Source organism: Falco rusticolus, chromosome 6 (assembly GCF_015220075.1).
Source record: "Falco rusticolus isolate bFalRus1 chromosome 6, bFalRus1.pri, whole genome shotgun sequence".
Classification (NCBI taxonomy): domain Eukaryota; kingdom Metazoa; phylum Chordata; class Aves; order Falconiformes; family Falconidae; genus Falco; species Falco rusticolus.
The window spans coordinates 80,744,454-80,770,026 of NC_051192.1; the positions used below are offsets into that span (position 1 = coordinate 80,744,454).

At 37.8% G+C, this 25,573-nt stretch overlaps 1 protein-coding gene across 3 annotated transcripts in view; it reads left to right on the forward strand.

Moving 5' to 3' along the window:
• SENP6 (SUMO specific peptidase 6) overlaps positions 1 to 25,023 on the forward strand; it is a 90,826-nt gene extending 65,803 nt beyond the window's left edge. For all 3 annotated transcript variants that reach the window (XM_037391319.1, XM_037391320.1, XM_037391321.1), the window contains 12 exons: positions 551 to 730; positions 3,732 to 3,958; positions 4,550 to 4,656; positions 4,747 to 4,863; positions 5,698 to 5,820; positions 6,076 to 6,168; positions 11,959 to 12,392; positions 16,332 to 16,435; positions 18,579 to 18,667; positions 20,881 to 20,949; positions 21,076 to 21,226; positions 23,950 to 25,023. In XM_037391319.1, coding sequence (XP_037247216.1) covers positions 551 to 730; positions 3,732 to 3,958; positions 4,550 to 4,656; positions 4,747 to 4,863; positions 5,698 to 5,820; positions 6,076 to 6,168; positions 11,959 to 12,392; positions 16,332 to 16,435; positions 18,579 to 18,667; positions 20,881 to 20,949; positions 21,076 to 21,226; positions 23,950 to 24,159 — 1,904 coding nt within the window. In that variant the 3' untranslated portion in view covers positions 24,160 to 25,023. The remainder of the gene's footprint in view (positions 1 to 550; positions 731 to 3,731; positions 3,959 to 4,549; positions 4,657 to 4,746; positions 4,864 to 5,697; positions 5,821 to 6,075; positions 6,169 to 11,958; positions 12,393 to 16,331; positions 16,436 to 18,578; positions 18,668 to 20,880; positions 20,950 to 21,075; positions 21,227 to 23,949) is intronic.
• Positions 25,024 to 25,573: the final 550 nt, after the last annotated feature.

Below are 25,573 nucleotides of genomic sequence, written 5' to 3' on the forward strand. Positions count from 1 at the left end.
TTATAATTCACTAAAACCTGTAAAATACTCAGCATTGTCATTGACAGCATCAGAGGTAGTGTTAAAATTTACCATGTTGCTGACATCTCCTTTTGGTAGTAAACTGAAAGGAGCACCTTATTTTCCTCAGGCAGTCAGATCATTTCTCTTCATGTGTTCATTCACCTCTTCATTTTATAGTTATTTTTCATAAGGGAAATTGGTCAAAGGTAAATCTACAAAGTTTTACAAACCTATTGTAAAATGTGTCATAGCAGTAGTTGCAAATTTAAATCACTGGAAAGGGTGGGTTTTTTGTTGAAATAAAAACTAGATTGAAGTCGGTGAGAAAAAACAGTTTGTTTCTGATTACTTCCCTGAGAGGTGACAGTAGAGTTCAGTTTGTCTTTTAAGATATAACAGACATCACTTCCTGGTTACATGTTGATCTGAAACTTCTAAAAACCTTTAAGATTGTTAATGAGTACATACTGATATGTTCTTAAAATCAAGGGGGAAATTGTGAAGGAAACCTGCATATTTTTACTATAATGTCATTATTTTATCCTAGAATCAGAAAGCGATATCAGAGAGATTAACCTGAAAACTTCAGAACTTACCAAATGTGAATGGTGTAGTGTGCGAAAATTACCAGTAGTCTTCCTACAAACAATACCATCAACCTGTAGTAGCCTGAGAGACCAACTGAAAATGAGTAAAGATAATGTTTGGTACGAATGTAAAGGAGACAGTAAGTAAAACAATTTTAGTTTACTATTCACTTCAGATTTTGTTTTACTATTTTGGATCATGACCGAGTGTACTAAAGACTAAAACTGGCATCATTGGCTGGGGCAGGGGTAGTGTTTTTCCAGATACTATCACCTTCCCAGGCTGATGACTGTAGTTCAGAACAGCTTGGCAAAACTAGTCTTCTGTTTGTCCAGGCACATGCTAGTTACAAGTGTAACTTTTTTTCACTAATATTTGTACTGAATTAAAGCAAGTTGGTTTGTTTAGCTTTTGGTATACTTGCTTCTGCTTTCTGTGCTGTTCTGCTTCCAGGCCTTAGTTTCAGTAGAAAGTGTTGTGTGGGTTGACTTGAGGTTTTTTCCGCATATGCTTGTAGTGATGTTGTGATGCAGACAAATACCTGCTTGGAAAGTAAATGGGTTGTCTTCATGTATCTTAAAATTAAGTTTTAATTTCAACATAGTTTTACTCAAGGGTCTAGCATCTTAATATGTACACTATTCTTAAAATTAATACAGAGTCCTCTTCCCCTTAAATAGGCTTTTCTTTAAGTTAAATTTTGTGGTTATTTATACTTGTACGGAGCTTCATAGATACGTGGTGCATTCAAATGGAGGAAGAATGCTTTCAGCAATCTCAGAATTGTGTGCTTCCAGCACACAGTACTGTTATAATAACCTCATCCACCTCCTATAAAAAGTATGAGCTGTAACGAGTGTTACAATTACAAAAGTAATTGGAGTGCATGTAGGGGAGCTAGAGACAATCCTGGGAGCAGGCATCAGACCTCAGGTATCACAGGTGTTCACAAGTGAAAAAAGGAAAAACTTACTGAGTTGTTCAGGTAAAAAATCCTTCCCTTAGTATGTCTCTCAGCCTTTCACCCCCCGCCTTTTCCCTCTGAAGCTGTGGCACCAAGCTAGTTTTACACCCAGCTGCTTTATTGTACTTGATATTTAGGAGCACTTTGTTGTAACACACTTGCTATTTGCTTTGTGAGCGTGAAATTACTTTAAGCCTGAATCCATAGCTGTGTAAGCAATTGTGTGTGTAGATGCCTAGTTCCCAAACCAGGAATAAATAAAACCTAGTTAGATACCCGAATTCTGTGTGTGGTGAATTGGGCAATATGCTGCTGAAGAATTATTTCTTACAAGTTAACATGCAGAGTTAAGAATAACCAAAAGGAAATGGTTATGCATGTGTCTGAAACTCTTCTTCTCTTACAGAAAAACAGGTCCCTGCAGCTCTGAGTTAGCCAGCTACGTGAGACTGAGATTTGCAGCCTGAATCCTATTCCTGTGTCTGACTGCCTAAATAATTCCTCTTAGTGCAATTTACTGCTTTTTTTTATTTTTCAGATGATGTGAGCAGGTGGTATTTATACAACAGCTGTTTGATCTGACTTACAGTCTCCAGCTTTTGGTAAAGGTGTAAGCTGACCTGTTCAGACAGCCACTGTACCAAAAGAAATACAAGATTTCTTAGAGCTAGCAAGAGTAATCGTGAGAGAATGCCTGATGGTATTCTGTTAGCAGGGTGTTCACCAAGGGCAGAGAAGTTATGGTTTGTCTATGTTACAGGACCTGAAAGCAGGGCTTTGCTCTTCTAGGTGGTGAGATCCCCTTACCTGTGTAAGAGGATGAAGATTTTGATTACTGTGACATTTTAAATTCCTTTCCTTGCTCAGATGCATACTTTTTAGAAATGAAAACTGTTTGCCAGTGGATTGGAGATCCTGAAGAGATTTCTGTTTCTATGGTAACAGAAATCTGATCAGTGAAAAATAACTGTTTCTTTTGTGAAATTGCCATCACAGCTTTTATACTTACATACCCAACAACACATGCCTAAAATCAGTAAGAGTAGTTTTGTTAGAACTTTGTGCTTCTAATATGTGGTATACAGTTTGTATCGACTTTAAAAAAGCATCGTGCTTGTTTTCACATTTCACTCTGGAAACAGGCGTTCCCAAAATGCACTTTTTCTTCTCCTTAGTATTCTATTCTGTTTAGTTTCTAAGCACTGGTTTAAGTTTTGTATCCTACTCGCTAGATAACCCCAAGTTAAAGTAGTATTTTTTTCCAACCTGTCACTGTTTCTGAGAATCTCCATTGTTGGAAAGAGCTGACGTGCAGATGTTGGTGCTGTGTATCCATGTAGAAGTGATTCTTATAGACAGTTTTAGCTAAAAGGCCGGGAACCTCTGGGCTTATATGTTGTAGTACTTTAATATGTAAAATTTTCAAAAAGGTTTTGTAGTGTAGCCTTCTAGGATGAGGAATCTGGACAGACCATGAATCTGCCTGAATCGTGGGGTCTCATATACTGTTTCTTGTTTAATCTAGGGTATGTTGTCTGAGTGCGTGTGCTCTCCCCCCCTCCATCTATTGGAAAGTAGGAGTTAAGCAGATTAAAGCCATTTTTATAATAAACATTGAGACCACAAAAGCCCACCTACGTTCTTAATATAGTTCTTTTCTAATAGATTTCCATAGGTGAATGTATCTTGATGGATTTTTGAGAGAGCTGCTCTAGACTTCTTAGTGTTGACCTGGGAGAAATTAGGGCATGGTATTGCCCTATAGAGAGGAAATTATGCTGACTATATAATTTCTAGAATTGCATAGAAACAATAGGATAGGAACTGTAATAAGAATAATAGAAAATAGTGATTACCGAGTCTTACTGTCAGTAAGCAAAGAAGCCATTATTTCAAAATATGCTTTGGCTTTGCATTCAGTGTGTCTTAACAAATTATCAGGTATAATAATTAACATTTCTAGATTAAGGTAAAAGTTGAATGCCCTCTTTTTGCAAATGTAGGTAGAAGGGTTTGGTAGTTATTCCTTCAGTCTACTGGCATACATGTGTATTACTGCTTGTATGTATTGTCAGCAGCGTGTACATGTGGTGGCCCACAATTCTTTGAAATCTGTTTATAATTGCAACATTTTGTTTTGTTTGTAAATGAATAATTTTCTCTGCTTTTTTTACAGGTCAAGAAGAACAGTACATCATTTTGATTTTTGAAACTGGGCTTGATTCTCATGCAAACTCAGTATTTGAAAAAATAATTACTGACATTGGTATTAGAAATAATATTTCTGACTTCTTTGTGAAAATTTCCTTTGAAGAAGCCAATGGCAGGCTTGTTGCATTTACTAAGTGCTTGGAAGACAATTCCAAAGGAAGCCCATCTCACAGAGAAAACAAAATAAAAAATGTAATTATGTTTTTGGGTTTGTTTTAGAACAAAGTCATCATATTATTTCGGTTACAAATACAGTAAAGTATTCTAGTGCTAGTCACTAGATTCAAAAAAATCCCAACAACTTCTACTGGCTTTTATATGAGGATTCCCAGACTGGCCCATGGTGGGTTATGAAACTATGGGAAATGGTCTGCATTCACAGTACTATTTATAGTGTGTTTAGTTTGATCATAAGAATGTACAATGGTCCACAGGTAATTTTGTCATTTAGAAATTATAGTACAAATATCTCATCCCTTAATAATTGGACAACGTAATTGTTTCCCCATTAATTTACTGGTAAAATTACAGTATTTCAAACAAGAAATTAAGTAGCAGTGCTGTATTTAAATTGAATTAGCATGTTCTTTAAACAAAACTACCTCTTCAAGAATTTGCAAATTTTGTGGACCTGCAAGAAATGAGTGTGGAGCTAAGTGTAATCAATGAGCTAGGAAAGGCAAAAACCTAAACTTGACACTGCTGGACTTCAGAAAGATTTATTATCTTTTTGATAAATTTGAACACAGTATGCAAATTATTATTTACTTTTATTCTTTTAAGGTTGCTTCTGAGTCCAAAGTGCAGCAGCGAAATAAACAGTTACCGTATTTTGATGATGATGAAGAAATTGGAGAACCACATACAGTATTTATTGGTCCTATAGAAAAGTAAGATATTAATCTTTGCACTGTAATAATTTTCTCAGGTTTTTTGGCATTTCTTAATTATTATTATTGGCTGTTGTTTTTTTTTTTCAGGTTGATAGTTTATCCACCTCCTCCAGCTAAAGGTGGTATTTCTGTGACCAATGAAGACCTCCATTGTCTAAATGAAGGAGAATTTTTAAATGATGTTATTATTGATTTTTATTTAAAGTAAGTTTTAATTCAAATCAGTTTTTAGTCATCTTTTACTTTGAAACCTGAAAATTTCTGACATTGAAGAACCTAGTTCTTTAGTTGGTCTCCAATTAAGGTCGGTCTCCAAGTACGTATACCTGTAATTTCAAAGGTTTTCTATATTTGCGAGAAATTTTGGTTCCTTTCCTGTCCTGCTTGACAGTGACATTGTTCTCACTTGGAAAAATGGTTCTTTAAAATTTCCTAGTATCTGCAGTGGAAATTTAACTGCAAGGAAAAAAAAAAGTCTTTTTAAGTTCAGTTGGTTTTTTCCAGAGTATTTGTGTTCCTTGGAATTTCATGTTTTGATTAAAATAAATTATTTTTTGTGTCACTGACACTATAGATGTTAGAAGCATATAAAATTGGTATGTGCTGCTGCGTTTATGCTACACATAAGGGGTGTGTGTGTAATTTTCAGTCTGTTGAAATATTTTACAGGTAAAAAGAAAGTTAATGCATCACTCTGGGAGTGTTCGGAGGCTTAGCAGCTCAGTTATAAAATATGGGTCTTTCCTAGGTTGATTGTTATGTAACAAAGTCATTGAACATTTGTTTTCCTGCCATGATATAAAAATAAATACAACAGCAGCAAAACCACTTGTTGATTGGGGAAAGCACTTAATATCTTGCAGTATTGACAGACTTTTCTGCATTAAGTAGTTCCTGTGGTTACTTAGTTCTGATATTCTTACAGCTATTTTGTGAGAGGCTGCAACAGTTTGGTGGGGAGGTTGGCAGTCATTTTTACTGCAGCGGTTAATATTTAAAATTAACACCTCCATGAATTTTTCTTTTTTAACTGATTAGGTATTTGGTACTTGAAAAACTGAAAAAAGAAGATGCTGATAGAATACACGTGTTCAGTTCATTCTTCTATAAACGCCTTAATCAAAGAGAAAGAAGAAATACTCACGAAACTTCAAACCTTTCGTAAGTCTGTTGATGAGTCACTTTAACTAAGAGCTAAGTACAGTAAAGACTACAAGAACAGATGCTTTACAGACATAAAATCTTTACAGACAATAGTATGATACCGACAGAACTGCAGGAGGTATCCAGACCTATAGCAAACATGGAATGTGCCTTGGAAATCTTAAGAAGCTGTTGAAGTGAAAATATCTGGAAAAGTAGTCTGCCAGTTAAAATAAGCCACCCTACAAATAATGTGTTGGTTTCTTCTCACAGAATACAACAAAAACGACATGGGCGAGTAAAAACATGGACACGGCACGTTGACATTTTTGAGAAAGATTTCATTTTTGTTCCCCTTAATGAAGCGTAAGTAAACATACCTTTTTATCGCATTTGGTAAAGACTTAAGCTTCATAGTTCTAAAATTGAAAGTTACAGTGTGAATTGAAGTTAAAAATTAAGAGATTAAACATCTTTTTCCAGGTAATAAAACCAAAATAATAATGTAAGACCTTTAAGTGTTATAGTATAAGAAGTATGAGCCAATGTAAAGACTAAGCAAAAATGAACTTTTCTGAGTACTTTTTCTAGTTTTACTTGGTTCTCAGGAGTTCCTTTTTCCTTTTTCTAAGCTCTTATCTTTGATGACTTCTGGATTTGCTTTTTTTTAACTCATTTTACTTCTGATGACATCTCTTTGGTATAGATTGAGATAATCTTTTTAATTACAATAAATCTGTATTGGAAGAAAATGCAATTGGAAACCTCTGCTGGCCTGTATTGGAAGCTGTATTTTCTTTATATCCTTTTGTCCTGATAATTTTCTTGGATCAGGAGGCAGACTGTTGGTATTCTGATCGTTGTTAGACTTTTAATGATGCTTGCCATCCTTAATAATCAGAGCAAGTTGTCACAAACATATTTCTACATTTTACAAAAAGAATCTAAGCAGTCCTTAAGCCAAATTACTGCATTTGAAAACTAAACAACAGAAAACATAAATAAAGTAAGGACAGAGAGACAAGAGAATTGTAACTGACTTATCATAGGCATACCTAACTGATCTTTGAGAAATTCAAAGAATGGGAGTTTTTTTAAGTAAAAGCTTTTCAAAATAAATTTATCTAAATACCATGCCATTGTGAAGTGGGAGGAAGATTTCTGAATCTTTTTTTTTTTTTCTGTCCAGCTGAATTCTGAGACTAGCTGTAGAGAGGCAGTTATGAGGTAACTGACCATAGATCTGTCTTTGTTATAAAGTTGTTAAGTAAATCTCTGAGAAAGCTTCTCACAAGCACTGGCTTTAGATTTTGAGATGCTATGACCTCTGTACAGCTATGGGAAGACAGCCAGTTCTCAGGTGATGAAAACGACTTCAGGTGTAGGATAATTCCCTGTCCACTACAGACTTCATCCTTACCATCTCCCTCCCCCAAAGCTTTAAGTACCAGAACTTTGAAGTGCCTGTCACTTATATAAGCTCTAAGGCAACTAAAGTTTATTTACTTCCCACCATCATATCTCATGTCATTCCCACATCCACATTGGTTATGCATAGCAGAAATGAGACTGATCATGCTGCAAATACCAGACAGTCTGACTTAGAAGTCACCTGAAAATGAAAAGAAATAGTTCTGTGGTTTTAAAAGAGTTAGTTGCTAGTAACTTAACATATAGTAGTTTTCACTATCTTGATCATCTATTGATAAGGAGCTAAAGCAGTATCTACCTAAGCAAGTAGTGCAGCTCAGTAGGAGTGAACCTGCAGAACAAAACAGCTTGTAGTGAAGGCATGATGTTTACACCTTGTGTGAGCTGGGGATTTTGCTTTGGTCTACCTTGGTCTCATGGACTCGTGCAGTAATGATTAGAGCAGAAAAAGTGTACTCTTGGTGTGAATCTTTCATCTGGAAATGATCCTATTCACACTTTGTGGAACTGCCCTTCACTGTGAACTGAAACTTTGTAAGTGGTGATAGCAGGATATGCATTTGAAAAAGTGTTGTTTTGATATGTATAGTAAGAATATTGCAGAGCAGAAAAAAAACAAGCATCCAGGGAGACGAGAAAGTGCTGGTCTATTGGGGGGCAGGAGAGTGGGTTGGTTTGTTATTGTTGGTTTTGACAACCTTCTTCTGCCAAAGAAAGCATACATTAGATCTTATGTATTTTTTTTTTTTTAATTCATTGTTATTAGCTGCTATTATTTTTTGGATGCACCTTGCTATTCTGTCTTCCCTCAAACATGTCGCTTGCCCAGTGCTCCAAAACTCAGTGGTCATTTTTGAGGAACAAAAAGCTGACCTTTATTTGCGGGAGATGCCAGCATACTTAGGAAAGAATCAGTGACTCAACATTGATATACTGCCATTATGATGAGCAATCGGTATCTCGCAGGACAGAGGGGAGGCTGGGGAGCTACCTGGGGAAGAACAAAAACTGGCAAGTATGAAGGCTTCTAGGCCTCTGTCCTAGTAACAGAACTGTCACTTGCTAAAGTATCTCCTCCTTCCTTATATTGCCATGACACAGAAAAGTAGCAGGTTTTACTAGGTTAGTATGTGACTGCTTTTTTCCATATGTACTTGTGCTTCAAAATAGGTCAAGAGCAGAGAACTGGAGTTGTGTTAACATGGTGTTTTCAGTCAAAAAATGTCATGGATTTGGCTGGGATGGAGTTAATTTTCCTTTCAGTAACTGGTACAATGCTGTGTTTCAGGTTTAGTATGCAAATAATGTTGATCACACTGGTGTTTTTAGTTGTGGCTAGGCAATGCTTATTCTAAGTCAAGGACTTTTCAGTTTCTCAGGCCCTGCCAGCAAGAAGGCTAGAGGGGCACAAGAAATTGGGACAGGACAGCCGACCTACTTCAAAGGGATATTCCATACCATAAAATGTCGCGCTGGGTATATAAACGGGGGGAGTTGGCCAGGGCTGGCTGATCACCGCTCAGGGACTGGCTGGGCACTGCTCAGCGGGTGGTGAGGAACTGTATTGCGCATCACTTGGGTTTTTTCCTCTCCTTCCCTCTGGATTTTATTCCTCTCCCCTTCTCCCTCCTTTTCATTACAATTACTGTTGTTATTATTATTGGGTTTTATTGTATTTTATGTTACTTCAAGTGTTAAATTCTACTTATCTCAGCCCTTGGCTTTTACCTCTTTCCCGCTTCTCCTCCCTATGCTACCAGGGGAGGGGAGAAGTAAGCCAGAAGCTGTGTGGTATTCAGTTGCTGGCTCCGGTTAAACCACTGCAAAATGTTTTGAGGTTTTGCTGGTTACCTTATTGCAAGTATCTCTCTTATTTTGATACGTAGCTAGTGTCTTTATATTGAATTGACATGTAAATCCTGTTTTACTTTCATTAACTTCACTACAGTACCACTTCAGGTGCTTCTTAGGTTTTCTGATATAGAACCACAAGTTTTTATCTTTAGAACTAAACATACTGCTGACAAAAAAGGCAATAAGTATTAGTAGTGATTTTTGTTTCTTAATGGCAAAATACTAACCTGAAGGATTTCAGATCTGGTTATCAAGTATAGTATAGGTACTGTTTGTGTAAGTTAAGCCTCAGGTAACAGTCCGTAGCTGTGTATATAATGTGTTATAAAACATATAGCCCTTGGACTTTGTCTGTTAATAGAACTGTGAAACCTTGCTTTTGGGCCAAATACAACATTTTTATGTGTTTGTGGTGCTGATTTCTATATTAGTTGGCTTCTTAATCTGCAGTGAGTTTTGGATATCTTACGACAAAGGCTATGGGCTGGGACCTAACATCTGTATGAAGTTGCAGCTTTTTCAGAAACTCCCTTGTGTGACTACTTTTGTGTTACATTAGTTTGCTGTGCTCCTGTTCCTCACTTGCAAAATGAGGATCGTCACACTTGGTGTTGACAAGAGTGGAGGTGTTTAGATGCCCTGAGTTCAGTAGAGCATGACTTCCAACTTCTTGACTAGCTGTCTAGGTTTTGGGTTTTTTTCTGTAATTGGAGCATTGCCCTGTAACTTCAAGGGATTAGTCAGAACACTAGGAGCACAGAGAATCCGCGGTGTGGAGGGAGAGCCGATTAATGCCTGTGATGTATAGAGAGCAGAGTCCATGCCATTCTGTGTGGTTCTTGGAGAACCTGGTTTTCAGAATTTTTTAGTGTGCCTTTGCCTGGACATTTGTACGTGCAACCTATGTAGTGTAGTAAGGCTTTCATCACGCACCTCTCATCCATCAGTTTATTCCGTTGCAGCACTGCAGCTATTTTTGAGGAATTTGCCACCTGGTTTGGTGCTGGTAATTAGTCCTTGTAAACAGAACTTCCTCTTACGTGATACAATAGCGGATCGAAGGTATGGAAGTGTTTCTTTGGTTCCAGTGAAAGATCTACATTCATTACTGTTTATAAAAGGTCTCAAGCCTTAATCTGTGGTTAAGGTTGGCTGAAAAACGGTCTCAGAGTTTCTTTAGCTTCTTTGTGTCTTGAATTAATTAGTATGGGAAGCAAGTTATTCTAGGATTCGGAAAAACTTGAGAGCTTCTCTTGCGTTATAGGAACGCTGCTAATGGTTGCTCCTGATAACGCTTCTCCTGTGCTGCGTAGAATGATGCTTTTTTTTTTTCTTTTAGGACACAGCTATTTATTCTGGCATCTGGTTTAAGAGTACGTTCTAGAAATGATTGCTTTGGAATTGCTGGACTTTGATATCTACTTCCAGAAAGACTTTCCAGACTCTCCCAAAACCACTAGTTTAGGGAATGGGGGCTCATCATCTAACAAGTTTTCAAACTGCAGTAACTGGAGGTGGGCAGGATGAATCTAGGGGAGAATTAACTTCAGAACAATGTGGCTGTTTTAACCGTAACTGCAGCAGTATTCTGTGGCAGTACAGTTCTTTTTGTTCAGGTCTTCAATGGAAATAGGTTGTTCTTTTAAAAGTTTACAAGCTATTTTCTTTTTAGATGCAGGTTAATTTGCTATTCTGTTTACATAATTGGTACATAAACCCCATATTAATAGAGCACACACAGATCCAGGGTTTGGCAATACTTAATGTATTCATTTACTAGATGTGGTGAATTATTTAAGACAAAATGCCTCCATACTTCACATGCTGCTTTCAAAGGCCACTTAACTTTAACTGCCATTTAATTTTCATGGAATTTAGGCTTCGTAATCATCTGAGTATTTTTTTAATATGTCAGTTAGACCTGCATTGTTAGCTACTGCTTTTTCTTTTCTTAAAACACATTGAAATGTGGCTTCACCTGCATAATACATAGCTAGGTTCTGTTTTGTTACGCTGTAGGGAGTCTTAAGATCTTTCAGAAAATTTCTAAATCACGTCAGTTGATAGCTACTTTCAGTGCCTCAGTCCCTGAATTTGCTGCTGCTCCATTTCTGATTGAGTGGCAAGTCAGTGAAGTCTGAAGAGACAAGGAGATAAGGAGGAAACTGGGGCAAAACTTAGTTTCTGTTGGGGCATATAACTGGTTTTGATACTGAAAGGGTTAGAATGTCAGTTCTTTGAAGGGTGAGGAGGACAACAGAGTCATGGTGATGGCTTTATAAACACTCTTTTCTCCCCTTTTTAAATTCATTGTTAACAAGATTTCTTTAAAAATACGAAGTGCCATTCATACACCATTGGAAGATCTCGTAGCCAGAAGAATATGGGCAATACAGCTATACTGTTAGATCTGACTACTTGTGTTGTTAGCACTGAACTGCTAGAAAACTTTATGCAGCCATAAAGCATGAACTTTATGATCTCTAATTCATGCAGTGATAAAGAAAATGTTAAAAAGATAAATAAGCTTTAATTCAAAGAAGGAAAAGAATGTAATAAAGTATGAGGGAATTGAAAGGAATATTTAGACAGCACCTGTTTTCCACTAACGGCATCATATTAATGAATTTGTTGGTGACTACTTGCATGGAGTGATCTTACCTTTAGAGAAGACTGTGAAGGCTTGAGTAAAACCTGCTCAGAAAAGTGAACAGCTATTACAGTATATCTTTGATACCTGTTGGGGGCAGGGTTTTGGGTTTTGTGTGTGCATGTGCGCATGTACTCAGTGTTTTGTTTGAGTTTTACCTACTCCAGGTTAAACTCTGAGCATTGATATAGTTAGTTTTTAATCTATTTTTTCCTTTGCAGTGCCCACTGGTTTTTGGCTGTCATCTGTTTTCCTGGTTTAGAAAAACCCAGGTATGAACCAAATCCCCACTATCATGAAAATGCTGCAACACAGATAAAATCTTCCTCATCAGATGGAGAGAGCAACACACCATCTCCTTTGCCAAATGAATTAGATGCACAAAACTCACCTTCCAAGTCCACAGCAAAGAAGACGTTGACCAAAAAGTATAATACAGCTTTAATTGACCCAAACACTGAAACAGAAGACAGTGAGTCTTCATGTTGTAGAAGAAGTCCTTGCAGGGGAAAAAGTGCTTTCAAAAAACTAAATCAAATAGACAGTGATGTGGAAGAACCTAACACTGTGGAATCAGCATGCCCTAAACTGGACCACAGGACTCCGGATGAAAATGGTATACAGGGTGAATTCACAACTGCTAGCCAATCTATGGGTATGTAATTGTAAAAATATGCACGTTTTAATGAAAAATTCTGAGATTTCACATCTGTCAGTACTCCTGCAGCGTATAAACTTCATACTTTGAAAGTTCGTTATGTGGCTGAATTTTGAGTGCTTACAGTATAAGTAATGTATAGCCATTGCTTATAAAATGTTTTTGTGGCTATTGAGACAACTTTCATGGCAAAGGGCAGGAGATAAAGCACTGTTTTCCTAAACCAGATTAATTTTTCAGTTATGTGACCTTTTTTCGCACAAAATCATTTTGTAGATACTGCTTTGCGTCACTTAAGACTGTGATCATTAAGGAAAGACTAATAGTTGACTATGGATCCTCATAATGTATGTGTGTGGGAGAACTAAATTAAAAATTGCGTGAGCAACTTTAATGTCAGCATCTTCTAGCATTTGAGGTTTTGCTTCTACACCATTAAGTTCTTTAATGTCCTGATAGGAAGTATGTAAAAAGAATAAGGTGAAAATAATCTTAAAAAAAATTTTAAGAATCTCACATTTAGAGAGGCTTTCTCCATTCATTGCCGCTGTTGAGGCTGATTTCAGTGATCTGGAACAGAGTTTGTACCAAAGTGAACAAAGGAACTAACATACTTTTAAAGGCAGATGAAGGAATTAGGAAAAGATTGTTTTCTCTGCCCGCTGCAAGATTTGGAACCCTTTGAGGCATGAAGTATGAAACATCTAGTCACGCAATAACTGTACTTTAGTAACCGATACTATTCCTACTGGCTTAATTTATACAGTAAGTAATTGCATAGGTTACAGGACAAAATCTGAAAAGATTATCAGTCATGCAGTATAATCTGTATACTGCAGGCCATTACAATTTCAGTATCATTGTGTGTATAAACACTGTCCTACTTTCTATTGTAAATTTATTCATTTGTGATAACGTTGTCACTTCTAGAAGGCCTTGTTGGCGGAGCTTGGGCGTATGTGTAGGTCTGCTGTTGTTTGAATTGATTTTTTCATTTTATGTGTGATTGTTACTGTTTTTATGATGTTGCTGCTGTAAGATATGGTGTCATGTCTTGGATGCTGCTACTGTTACGTGTCTGTAATTAGTTGGAACACCTTTTATGATGTCTGTTTTTGCAGGGATTACATTTCTTTTTTTACAGCTGCATTGTATTGGTGGCTGATGGTCATTCTGTTGCTGACTAAAACACTCAGACTTTTGCTCAGCTGTTGCAGATGATGCACCCTTTCATTAACACCGACATTCTTACAGGTCACAGTCCTGGTTTAAGGATGAGATTCAACTTGAGATTGACACAAAGCATACAGTTAGGCAGCTAAATTTAGATGTGCTGTGTATCTAAACTTCCATTTCAACCAGATGGAAGATGGGGATGTAGGCCTTGGGTTTTCTGCCCAGCCTTCAGCTGTTGCTCCAGAAGGGTGTGAGTCTTGACTCTGCCAAATCCATACATATCTCCTGGATATCCTAGGATATCAGAAGACAGCAGTTGCCTCTGATGGTGTAGTCAATGAAACCAAGAGACCGTGTCCTCTCATCCATACTCAGCAGACATAGAGTAGTTCTTCAGTTGAGTATCTCTGTGCTCTGAGTATGGGCTCTGCTGGTGAGCCCTTAGATGCCTACTGTGCATGGGAACCTAAAGTTAGATGTCTTGATCCCAGACTAAATTCTGGTGTTGGACTTGTAAATCAGTAGGAGTTGATATCTAAATAACGTTGAGAAAATCACAGATTTATTTTTTTATTATTACTTACCTAATCGTCTTTTTATTGCTCAGTTCTTGTATGAGATATGATTCTTCTCAATACCAATTTTTATTTTTTAGGAATCTCAGCAATGAGTCACATTAATACATGGCCTACTTCTTGTGCTAAGGTCTTTTCAAAGATACTGAGTAAGACTAATTCCCAAGTTTTTGTCCCTATGGAACTCCACTAGTGACCTCTTTCCAAAGTGTTCCAAAGTTACTTCAACTTCTCTGTTAAAGTGTTCTCAAATTCAGGTCTTATCCGTTTTTTCCACTAGCTAGTCCATTGCCCTATTTACTGTTCTTACAGAAATTCTGGTTTTCTTTAGTACATCCTCCACTGACACCATAACCAGCACTTTTATTTCTGTCATTGTTAATATTATTATATAGTCCTTTTCTAGGAGAAGTTTTCTTATGAAGATTTCAGGTTTTGCTGGCATGAGTTATCAATTTTTGACTTATTTCACAGAATGGTCAGAGTTGGAAGGGACCTCTGGAGATCTTCTAGTCCCACCCCCTGCTAGAGCAGGTTTGCCTAGAGCAGGATGCACAAAATTGCTTCCATGCAGGTTTTGAATGTTTTGAAGGAGACCCCATACCCTCTCTGGGCAGCCTGTTCCAGTGCTCTGTCACCCTCAAAGTAAAGAACTTTTTCCTCATGTTCAGATGGAACTTCTTGTGTTGCAGTTTGTGCCCGTTGCCCCTTGTCCTGTCACTGGGCACCACTGAAAGGAGCCTGGCCCCGTCCTCTTGACACCTGCCTTTAAGATATTAGTGGACATTGATCAGATCCCCTCTCAGTTTTCTCCTCTCCAGGCTACACAGGCCCAGCTCTCTCAGCCTTTCCTCAGAAGGGAGATGCTCCAGTCCCCTCATCACCTTGGTATCCCACCACTGGGCCCTGTGCAGCAGTTCCCTGTCTCCCTTGAACTGGGGAGCCCAGAACTGGACACAGGGCTGCAGGTGTGGCTTCACCAGGGCAGAGTGAGGGGGACGATAACTTCCCTCGACCTGATGGCCACCCAGGGTCCTTCTTGGCCACCGGGACACACAGCTGGCCCATGGGCAGCTTGCTGTCCCCCAGAACCCCCAGGCCCTTCTCCGCAGAGCTGCCTTCCAGCAGGTCACCCCTGGCCTGTGCTGGTGCATGGGGTTGTCCCTCCCCAGGTGCAGGACCTTACACTTGCCTTTGTTGAGCTTCATTAGGTTCCTCTCCTCCCAGCTCTCCAGCCTGCCCAGGTGTCACTGAATGGCAGCGCAGCCTCCTGGTGTGTCAGCCACTCCTCCCAGCTTTGTACCATCAGCAAACGTGCTGAGGGTGTGCTCTGTCCCTTCAGCCAGGCCACTGATGAATAAGTTGAGCAATTTCCACAGAGTTTATTATTTTTTCCCTCAAAATCTGTTCTGAAGTCTTGCATGGCAGTCTAGTAAGACTAGCGAGACCATAGCTGTCTGCATCTGCTTCTTTCACAGGTATGGCTATAACATTCATTATTCTTTATTTCTTCTGCTGCTGTTTCCCAAACAACTAAGTATGTAGAGGGAGTAGGGAGTAAATTTATAGATACTCTTTTTATGTAGCAAATTGTTAAGTTTCACAAACATTTCTAAGCTGCTGCTCCCAGAAGAGCTGATCCTGCATTCAACCCTCCCCAGCAGCGTGTTCGCAAGCTGCGTTTTCCCTTTTCCCAGCACAAGTCTTCGTATTAACGGCACAGCAAATCTGATGAAGCAAGTGATTCAGGTTAAAAAATATTAAGCTTGTGACTGTCTTTCTCTGTCTGGTCCAATCTGTGTGGAAGCATTCAGTGTTACGGAAGGAAGCAGCTAGGGATGGGAATAAGGAGTTATAGTAAGGGACCAGATGAGACTGACCCTTCTGGTAGCAGTACCGATTAATACTGTTGTAGAGACTTAATCGAACTACAGGGTAATTTCATGGTGGGTTTTAGTCTAGGTCTCTAGAATTTTTTTTTCGTATTTCTCAAATAAGAACATTTTCTGCTGTGTTACTTGGAAAAGAAATTTCACTTTCGTTCATATGAGTAAAATATGTCAGCTGTATCAGTTATTGTGAGCAATCCTGAGGAAATTTGAGATATTTATTTAAATTTAGTTTGCTCTTCAGTGATGACATAGTATTTGATGATTAAATATACTGCTGTCTGTGATTGATACAGATGGATTGCACAAAATCAGGCTAAACTATAGTGAAGACTCAGCTGATGGCAGTAAACTAAATGAAGATGAGCTTATAGATTTTTCTGAAGACCAAGATAACCAGGTAAAGAATTTAGCAATTTTATTTGGGAAATGTGAACTGTTGTGTTGCATTTCGAATGGGCAGCTTAAAAGCTGTATACATATTGTAAATGTGCATTTTTTAAAGCTGCTTTTCTTTACAAGTGTCAAATCCAAAGCACTGGCTACCTACAAAAACTTGCAAATTAGCTGACAGGAGGGCGTTGTGCATTTGTTCATTAAACTGTTTAATAGGACACTGCTGTACTGATCCTGCATTTAGTTTTGTGAGTCTTTTGCATAGTGGCAATATTATGCAATTATTTTAGTGGAAACTCTCTGGAAGTTAATACATTTCTGTTTTATCTGTCAGACCCAAGAACAAGTTTGTCAGCTTTCAGCTGCATTTTCTGGACATAAAGAGATGCATTTGTAACTAGCTGCTACGCTGCTGTTTGATTTCATTGGTGCTTCTCCTGATCAAATTTAAACAGCAGGGATTTATAATCAAGTAGTGTTCTCGTTGAAGTTGCAAGATGCTTAGATTTTAGAGCTGTGGAAAGACTGATCATTAAAATGTCCCTTACTGACTCACTGCCAGGTATGAGGGCACGATTCCATAGGCCTGTTGCTTCCGCAGTGTATATTCAGTGTGAGCAAGCTAGGAGTTACATGTTTATTATTCTTCCTAATTGGCCTTCCTGTTCGTGTTCCAGGTGTATGACTCCAAGTTGTCCGAAATAAAAGAGTCGGAGACTATCAGATGTACAGTCTAGGAATTACCTATTTTTCACCTCTGAGTCTAGAACAAAAATTATTTCCCAATGTCTCCAGCTATTTGCAGTGGCTTCCAAATAGTATGTTTATGTATGCATACATATAAAAGCCTCAGTTTATTTTGAAACCTAAATGCTTTTCATGTAGACTCAACCCACCTCTCCTGTCATGCCACTTGCCCAAATGTTCTGTGATTCTCACCTGACAGAAGTGCCTTTTTTGTCTGTTTTGTAGCAATTAAGAGTTGCCTGGAGATGGGAGGCTGAGGAGTAGAATGTTTCCAATCAAGTACGGGGCATGAAGGCAGGGAAGAAAGCAAGCACATGGCCAGCTGTGTTCCTTGAGAGGAGGAAAAGATACCAAATTTCATGGTTGCAGTGTAGCTTAGAACTTAACTGAGGCTGAAGCTGTTACTGATATCATGTAGAATGCACAAAGGAAGTACAGAAATGGTAGAACATGACAAGCTGAGCGCACTTTCTCATCTGCCAAAAATGGAGCTGAGGCTGCAACAGAAACAAGTGTATTAGGAACTAGGCAGTAGTTTCTGATATGATAACATCTTCATGGCATAGTACAAGGATTCCAGTCATAGGATCCTATGTGTTAGTGATGTGTACATAATTCTCACCAAAAATTTCATAAACCATGCTGATACAGGGGTTCCTATTTTTGGAAAGCATCTCTTTCGCTATTACGTAATGCTCTGCGGTAATAATGGTGAACTCAGTAGAAGGGTAAGAAACTAAATCATTGGGATACTTTTAGATACAAGAACTTAGTGGTTTTGTTCATAAAACTTCCATACTCTTCATAGCAATCAATACTGAAATCAAAAGGTCAAAGAATATTCCGAGGTTTGTGGCATGGCTGTTCTTGCACCCTGGTCTATATAATAATGGCAGTTTTAATTTCCCTTGCCCTAAGAACCAAGTTGTTTCATTCTGGAGCTGAGATCAGATTTTGCTTCTGAGTTCATTGCGGTTCTTGTCTCATTTCATCTAGAAGATACGATACTTGAAACCACCAAGTAAATTTCCAGTAATCATTAGCAAGGGGGAAAGTGTTGCTAATTTGGATTATAAGCAAATAATGGAGTTGCACTTCTTTTAAGCCAGGGATGCTTTAAAAAGATCAGTTGCAGTTTTTTTCTAGTTTCAGCAGTCATTAAATAAATAGCACCATTCACTCCATGTCATTCCAGCATGGATTTGAGAAACTGTGTGACTAAAAGTTGGTAATGCAAACTTTACAAACAGGAATGGTTTCAGATTAAAGGTACCATTTCTTTTATTAAACTTATGTTATTGGTCTTCAATAAAAAGTGTAAGTATAGCAATAATTTCTTTTGCATCCGTTTGAAAAACAATATTAGCTTTACTACACCTGTAAACGTGTTGCTTCTATAGGAAGACAGTAGCGATGATGGTGGCCTTGTAGATGATAACTGTAGTTCAGAAATGGGACAATGGCACCTGAAGCCTACTATCTGCAAACAGTAAGTATTAAAACAGTTAAAATGGGTATTTCATAAAAGTTTATGGAACTTCAAAAGCAGTATTTGTGGGAAATGGTCATATATCAGTTTCAAACACCTTAATCAGGATGTTATTAGTGTTTGAGAGAGGATTTTATACTTTATAGTATCATCTTCAGTGAGCAGAAAATTAATGAATGAAACTGCTAGAGAAATAACATAGTTTGGGATTAGATTCCTACAAAAAGAAGCCGCAGAAGTATCAAATGTGTTCAAATGTATCCTTCTATATTAAAAAGCAGTTAAATGCCTTTAAAATAATTAAATTAATATTAAAGAAAACCTTTGTCACCACTCAGATTAGTACAGAAAAATGGGAATAACGTTTAACTGCCCCCATTCTTTATCTAAATGTGTTCTAGCTGTTTCTTTTTATTGTCTCTGTTTTTAGGATTACTCTTCTCTCTTTCTCTCTCTCTCTCTCTCTCTGTTCTTAGGATTATTTTTTCTCTAATAAGAGTGTTCCACAGTACTAAGTTCAGTTACATTTTATTGACTTTTTAAGCTGTTTTGGATTTGAAAACCCTTAAAATTTATTCTTTGATGTTTGGAACCCAGAAATTCTTAATAATCATTGATTGCAGTTGCTTGCATTTTGGTGTGACAGAAACACATTATTGCAAATCCAGAAACATTGCTACTAGTATTGCTGTCTTGACAGTTTCCTTTGTATTTTTTCACAATGTATTTATCCATTTTTTTATTTCCTTCTTCATCAGTGTAATGGTAGCTAGAAAGGTAAAGACTTTCACAATATGTTCTTATGGTGCAGAATAAAATTATACATGATAATGGAATGTTTATGACATCTTAATACATTTTCATGAAAGGGTAAAAATCCATCTGTGTTGTGAGTTCTAAGAATATTTATGAGCTTCTGAAGATAGCTTGGCTATATTTGTCCTATTCTGATGATGGATTATCTGTATGTAATACTTCCCACAATATTATAGTCCAAACATGAAATTTAGTAAGATGTTTGACACTGAAGTATCAAACATCATTAAGGGTGCTTAAATGCTTTACGATTAGAATATTTTTAAATTACTTCTATACGGAAAAGAAAATTAACCTTGAAAAGGCTTTTACTACTTCCCCTTCCCTGCCCCCCCCCCCCCTCCAGGTGATGATTTGTGCACTTTTGAAGAGTGTTGCCTATCTAATAACTGTTTTTTATCAGAAATTAAACGAAGTACAAGTAAAAGCAAACATTATTCAAGTAATTATATGCTTATACCTAAAAATTTGCATAATTTATAAATGCAAACACACCTACACATAAATGCATGCAGGTATTTGCCTGAATTTACTACTTTCTAGAAATGATACCTTGTTTAAGTGCATGTGTATTATTGTTAGAAAAGAGAAAACAGAGCTTTGTGAAAAGTAATCTACATCCTGTTCATCCCTTAAAATATGTCTTGCATCTAGCCCTGAGATTCTGAACTCTGGTATCAGCTTTGATGTATAAATCCAGCTGTTGCATATAGGGCAGCTGGTGTGACTGTTAACATTTTTAGCTACTGCAAAGGTAGCATCCTCTGCATTAAGTGATGGGATGTAAGCACCTGTAGTATGCAAGAGAGGGTTCAAGCAGACTTGGTTCTCTAGAGAATGTTTGTTTATAGGTACATTATTTTTCTAAAGTCTTTCAAGTTGAGTGCCTGTGTGTTCTGTGCATAACTGTCAGCTACATTTCAGATTCATTGGCTGGGATCACTTGTTGAACATGCATGCCTGGTGTCATCTTAGGTGCTGTGGACTGTACTATCTGTCCTCCAGCTGCTACTCCAGAAGGATGTTTATGGGTTCTGTGCCTTACTTTCTAAGTTTCTTGCCAGTGTCCCAGATACCTTGTACATCAAAAAAGGGCATTAGACACCTGAGGGGGTGTTAAGCAATTAGCTTTTACCTGTAACAAATCCTTGCAGTTTGACAGTGCTGTATTTTCTTAGTACATTCGTAAGTGTATTTAATATATGGTTAAATCTAAAGATAACTTTGCATTTAGCTATCCGAGTTAGGGGATTATAGCAGCCCTGGCAAAACCTCATAGTATTGATCTAGTTTTGTTCAAGGTCGCCCCACAAACTATTTCATAGCTAGTTCTGTAACATTGTGTTTTCCGAACTACTGTAAAATACTGTGTACTTAAAAATTCCCTTCTGTCTTAGGCCCTGCATTTTGCTTATGGACTCACTCAGAGGCCCTTCCCGGTCAAATGTTGTGAAAACACTAAGAGAGTAAGTTTCGTATTTGTGGGTGGTTGTTTTTTCACTAGGGTTTTTTTTGGGGTGGGTGGTGGTGTGGTGTTGTTGCAAAATTCTTCAAGAAAAAGAAGTTTTAATTTGCATGGTCTTTTATCATAGATATTTAGAGGTGGAATGGGAAGTCAGGAAAGGCAACAAAAGAAGCTTTTCCAAAGATGTCATGAAAGGTTCCAACCCAAAAGTGCCACAACAGAACAACTTCAGCGATTGTGGAGTGTACATACTGCAGTATGTGGAGAGCTTTTTTGAGGTATGTATACCTGTTTGTGTAACATTTTTTTGTCTCCTGCAGCAATCAAATCTGAGCTATTAAAAGTACTGCAGTTATAAAAGGCTCCTAGTGTAGCTTTTATACCTATTTGTTAGTTATGCATTATAAACTAATTTATACATTAACATACATAATAATGAATACTTTTTCAAAAATAAACTATCATTTTTAGTTGTATGTACGTATCAGAAATCAGAAGCCATGGAATTTTCTGAGAGAATACATTTAGAGTCTTCCTTTGTGTTCATATAGTGAGTATCCTTTAATATTAGCAAGGAAGTACCGGAGTTCAAATTTGAGTTAAAAATCTAAAGATGCAGCACAAAAAGCTTGTTTTTTTCTCCCTAAGAACTGTGACTATGAATAAATCAGTTAATATGATGCAGCTGTTTTTTCAACTTGCAAGAGAGCATGTTAAGTGGAATCATTACAGCTAAATGCCAGATCTTGATTCCATTGAAGAAATTGGTTAAAGTCCTACTTACTTAAACTGTCTTGGTCTTCAAGTTAAGCTCCTTTGAGAAGTAGTGGAGGCATTAGCACCTTCAGGTCTAGGTTGGGAGGAGAAATGATGGTCAAGTGAGATGTTGTCTGCATGGGACAGTAACTCGGTTTACAGTCCACAGTACTTTAAAGCACTGTTCCTAAACTGTCTGTAACCAAGCCTTTCCTGGGAAGGCTGGTGGTTTCTTCTCCATTCCACTACCCTCCCCTCATTCATACTTTCTGTAAGAGCAGCAGGGCTTTAGCAGGGTGCATTCACACAAATCGAAGCCTAAAAGCTTTTGGTTTACTGCTGAGTCCTTGAGAGCTTAGAACCATCCTAGAGTGCTTCCTGTTTTGTACACGGGGGATGTAAGAAGCAAGCAAGTTTTTGTGCTCTTAGCCCCTTCTTTCTTGCGAATTGACTGCTGAATTATGTCAGGCTGAATCCCTTGTCCCGCCTGGTCTTGCAAGGGTACAGCAGCTTTGTCTGCCAGGGAATAGGGATATGGCACTTAAGTGTGTCAGATGGCAAATCACAAGGTATTGTCAGAAGTCACAGTAGTGGGAGAGGAAAACCTGTACCGGCTGCATGGTACTTGACTGCCTTACAGTTACTGAACTGATAATTTCAGCTGATCGTATATTTGAAAAATTCCACAAAGTCTCATTGTTTTCAGCAGCTGTACAAACTGAATGGGGAGGGTGCCTAATTTGACATTTGTGGACTATTCAGGCACAACCTTTTCTTTGTGGATTTAATTCAAGTATCATCTTGTTAATAATAAGGGTTGAAATCATGGCGAGTGTTTGTTTGTTTTTTTTAAATCAAAGACTTTGTTTGACAGGGTAGGCAGTGTAATAAGGAGCATACCTGCCGGCTGGCACAGCAGGTACTCTCGTTCAGTCAGCACCGTGCCTGTTCGCAAAGGGACGGCTCTGAGCTGCCGCATGGTGGCCCCCAGTTCCCTCCGGCGGTGCTGGGGACTGGGTTAACTGGGGAGGGGGGGGGGGGGCGGGGCAGGGGGTGAGTTACCAGGCTGCCGCTGCTGTGGGGATGCACGGGGGGCGGCCGGACCGGGTGCCCCCCGCGCATCCCCACGGCGGCCCCCCAAAAGCCCTAGTTAAGGATGTGCTCAGATTAATTTGAAATATCTTTCTGGTTTTGGTACTAACACTAATTAGGTTTTGTTAATGTTCTTATGCCTCTGTCTAGCCTATTTCATAATTGAAACAGTGGGAAAACTTGTTCAGTTTTTGCCCGTGGTTTTCTGCATCTTTAGTGTCATTCTTCTGAAGTCTGCTTACTTCTGGCGTTAAGTAGCTTCATTGGCAAAATCAGTTAAACAGAGGGGGTTGTTATTGCTGCATTATCTACTTGATGTTCTGTTTGGAGTAATGTGGCTAGTGCAACATTAGGCATTGACATCTGCAGAATGCCACTGGGTTTTTTTCCCAAGTAGCCTTGCTAGTGTTAGCTCAATGGATGAATGCAATTCACTCTTAAATAACCCTGTTAATGATGTAAACTGGAATACACAAAGGGAGGAATTTCTTTGAGAGAAAACACTATTCTACAAACTGTTGTTTGGTTAGGGTGAAATTGTTGCAGTGTCACAGAAGTGACATAGATGATGTCTGATAATAATAATTCTTTCAATTCTTTGGATGATTTACCTGTAGCAAGAAATCAGAATGTAAGTATAAAAAGTGCTCGTGGCAGCCAGGGGCTTCTCACAGGCCCTGTTTTCTAGGGTGAAATGTAAAACTGACTTTCCTAGTTGGCTGTGGTCCTAAAGATATTCATAAGAACAGGAGTATTTAGCAAGAAATTCCTGAACAGCTCTAGATTTTGATGCTAGTCACCCTTAAAAAAAAAAAAAAGTACTATGCCATTACAATAATAATTTTGTTTAAAAAATAGAACAATTTTAAGCATTTATGCAGTCAAATGCTTTATCTTGAAAGATGTAGAAAAATGAGTAATTTGGATGCTTTTATAACCAGAACCGTGGTCTTGATGAATGTTACTCTGTAACATACTGAAGCTTGATATATTTTATCTTAATTGAACATGTACAAAACACACAAATTGTAGGAATCTTGTTCTATGCTGATGGAATGAGGTGAGGAAGAATGTACTTTTCCTCTCTACAGTTCTCTTCAGTCCTTTCGGGGATAACTGCTTACTGTAATATCCAAATGACCTTTCTTTTCAGAATCCCATTGTGAGTTTTGAGCTACCAATGAACTTAACAGACTGGTTTCCACGCCCAAGAATGAAAACCAAAAGAGAAGAAATACGAAAAATAATCCTGAAGCTACAGGAACAGCAGAACAAGGAAAAGAAGGGACAAAAGGACCCAGGTTCAATGGAAAGATCTTTGCAGGAAAAAACAGAACAGCTTATCAACAGCAGCTCAGACTGAATGTTGTATCTGTTGCATGTTAGCCCCACAATCAAAACTGAAATATACATTTTTGTCTGCCCAGACTAAAGATTTGGCATATTCTCTGCTCAGAGTTACTTGGGAATGTTTAATGCCTGTATAAATGTGTGTCATAAAATGATATAATTCCCACAAAGATGTGTATTAAGTAAGCAAGTCTGTACATATGTTAATGAGGCCAACTTTTTCAGCATTTGTAATTACTTTTTTTCCACTTGTTAGGGAGCTTTTGTTATGTATTTCTGTTAATAGAACTTAAATAGCAACTTCTAAACATAAAGCAAATAAAGAAAATATTTATAGGATAAAATGGTTAACTTTTTCTTTTTCAGTAAAGTTGTAATGTTACAGGCTTAAGTAACACATAGGGGAATGATTTGATAGTGAGATAATTAATTCATATTTTGACCCTATTTAGTTGCCCTTTACAAGATTATTCTGCTTGCGCTACAAACAGTAATTATGGGTAAGTGTCTCAATGTACCATGGCCTCAGAGAGGGTGATTCCCATCCTCCCAGTATCTAAGTGTAGGCAGTGTGATAGTTAATAGGACTGCTTCAGATTTGGGGTTTTAAAAGATACGCATTGCAATTAAAATTCCACCCTTGCTTTAGTGGGACGGGCTAGGGAAAGGGAGAATGCTCTTTGACCAGAGATGACTATTCAAACAGTATTATAAAAGTGGTTTCATTGAAGTGATCTTGAGTGATACTATTAAATCATATTTTGTGGATCCCAATTGTTGTACAGGTGTATTTTGAGACTTTCTTCATTATAAAATTGTATTTTGGTAAGTGTACTTGGAATAGCAGATTGCCCACATTACATTTTCTATGTTACAATTCTGAATGTTACATTCATATGTGCTTTATCTAAGTAATGAACATTTAAAAAGAAAAAAGTGTATGATTACTATTTTTTGTAATATCCACGCAAAAAACCAAAATACCAGTGTTCATTGCTTGCTTGTTTGTTCTTGGCTTTAGGTAGCATCAGACTAATGTTGGGATTTGTTTGGATATTTCCAGTGTATTTTGATTTTACAATAATCTTAAAATGCCATTGTTGCTTAAACTGCAAACATGGCCTCTTATCCTGGTTATAGAAAGGCTTTGGTATTTCAAATGAGGAAAGTAAGAGATGGTTCCTGAAAGGATATTTATATATCCAATGTTCTGCTAATACAGGTATCTTTCAAGGGAACCAGAAACTCTGTCTTCCCAGGAAGGAATCTGTTGGCGGAAGAGAGGGACCTTCTGTCCCTCCTTGCAGATAGTATTTTTCTCTCATCATTTTTCTACTGGGAATGTTATTTGTCGTTCCCTTCTCCCAAAGAGAAGCAGCAGAAAATTCATTAGCTGGACTGTGTCCCCTGGGATAAACCTTTATACA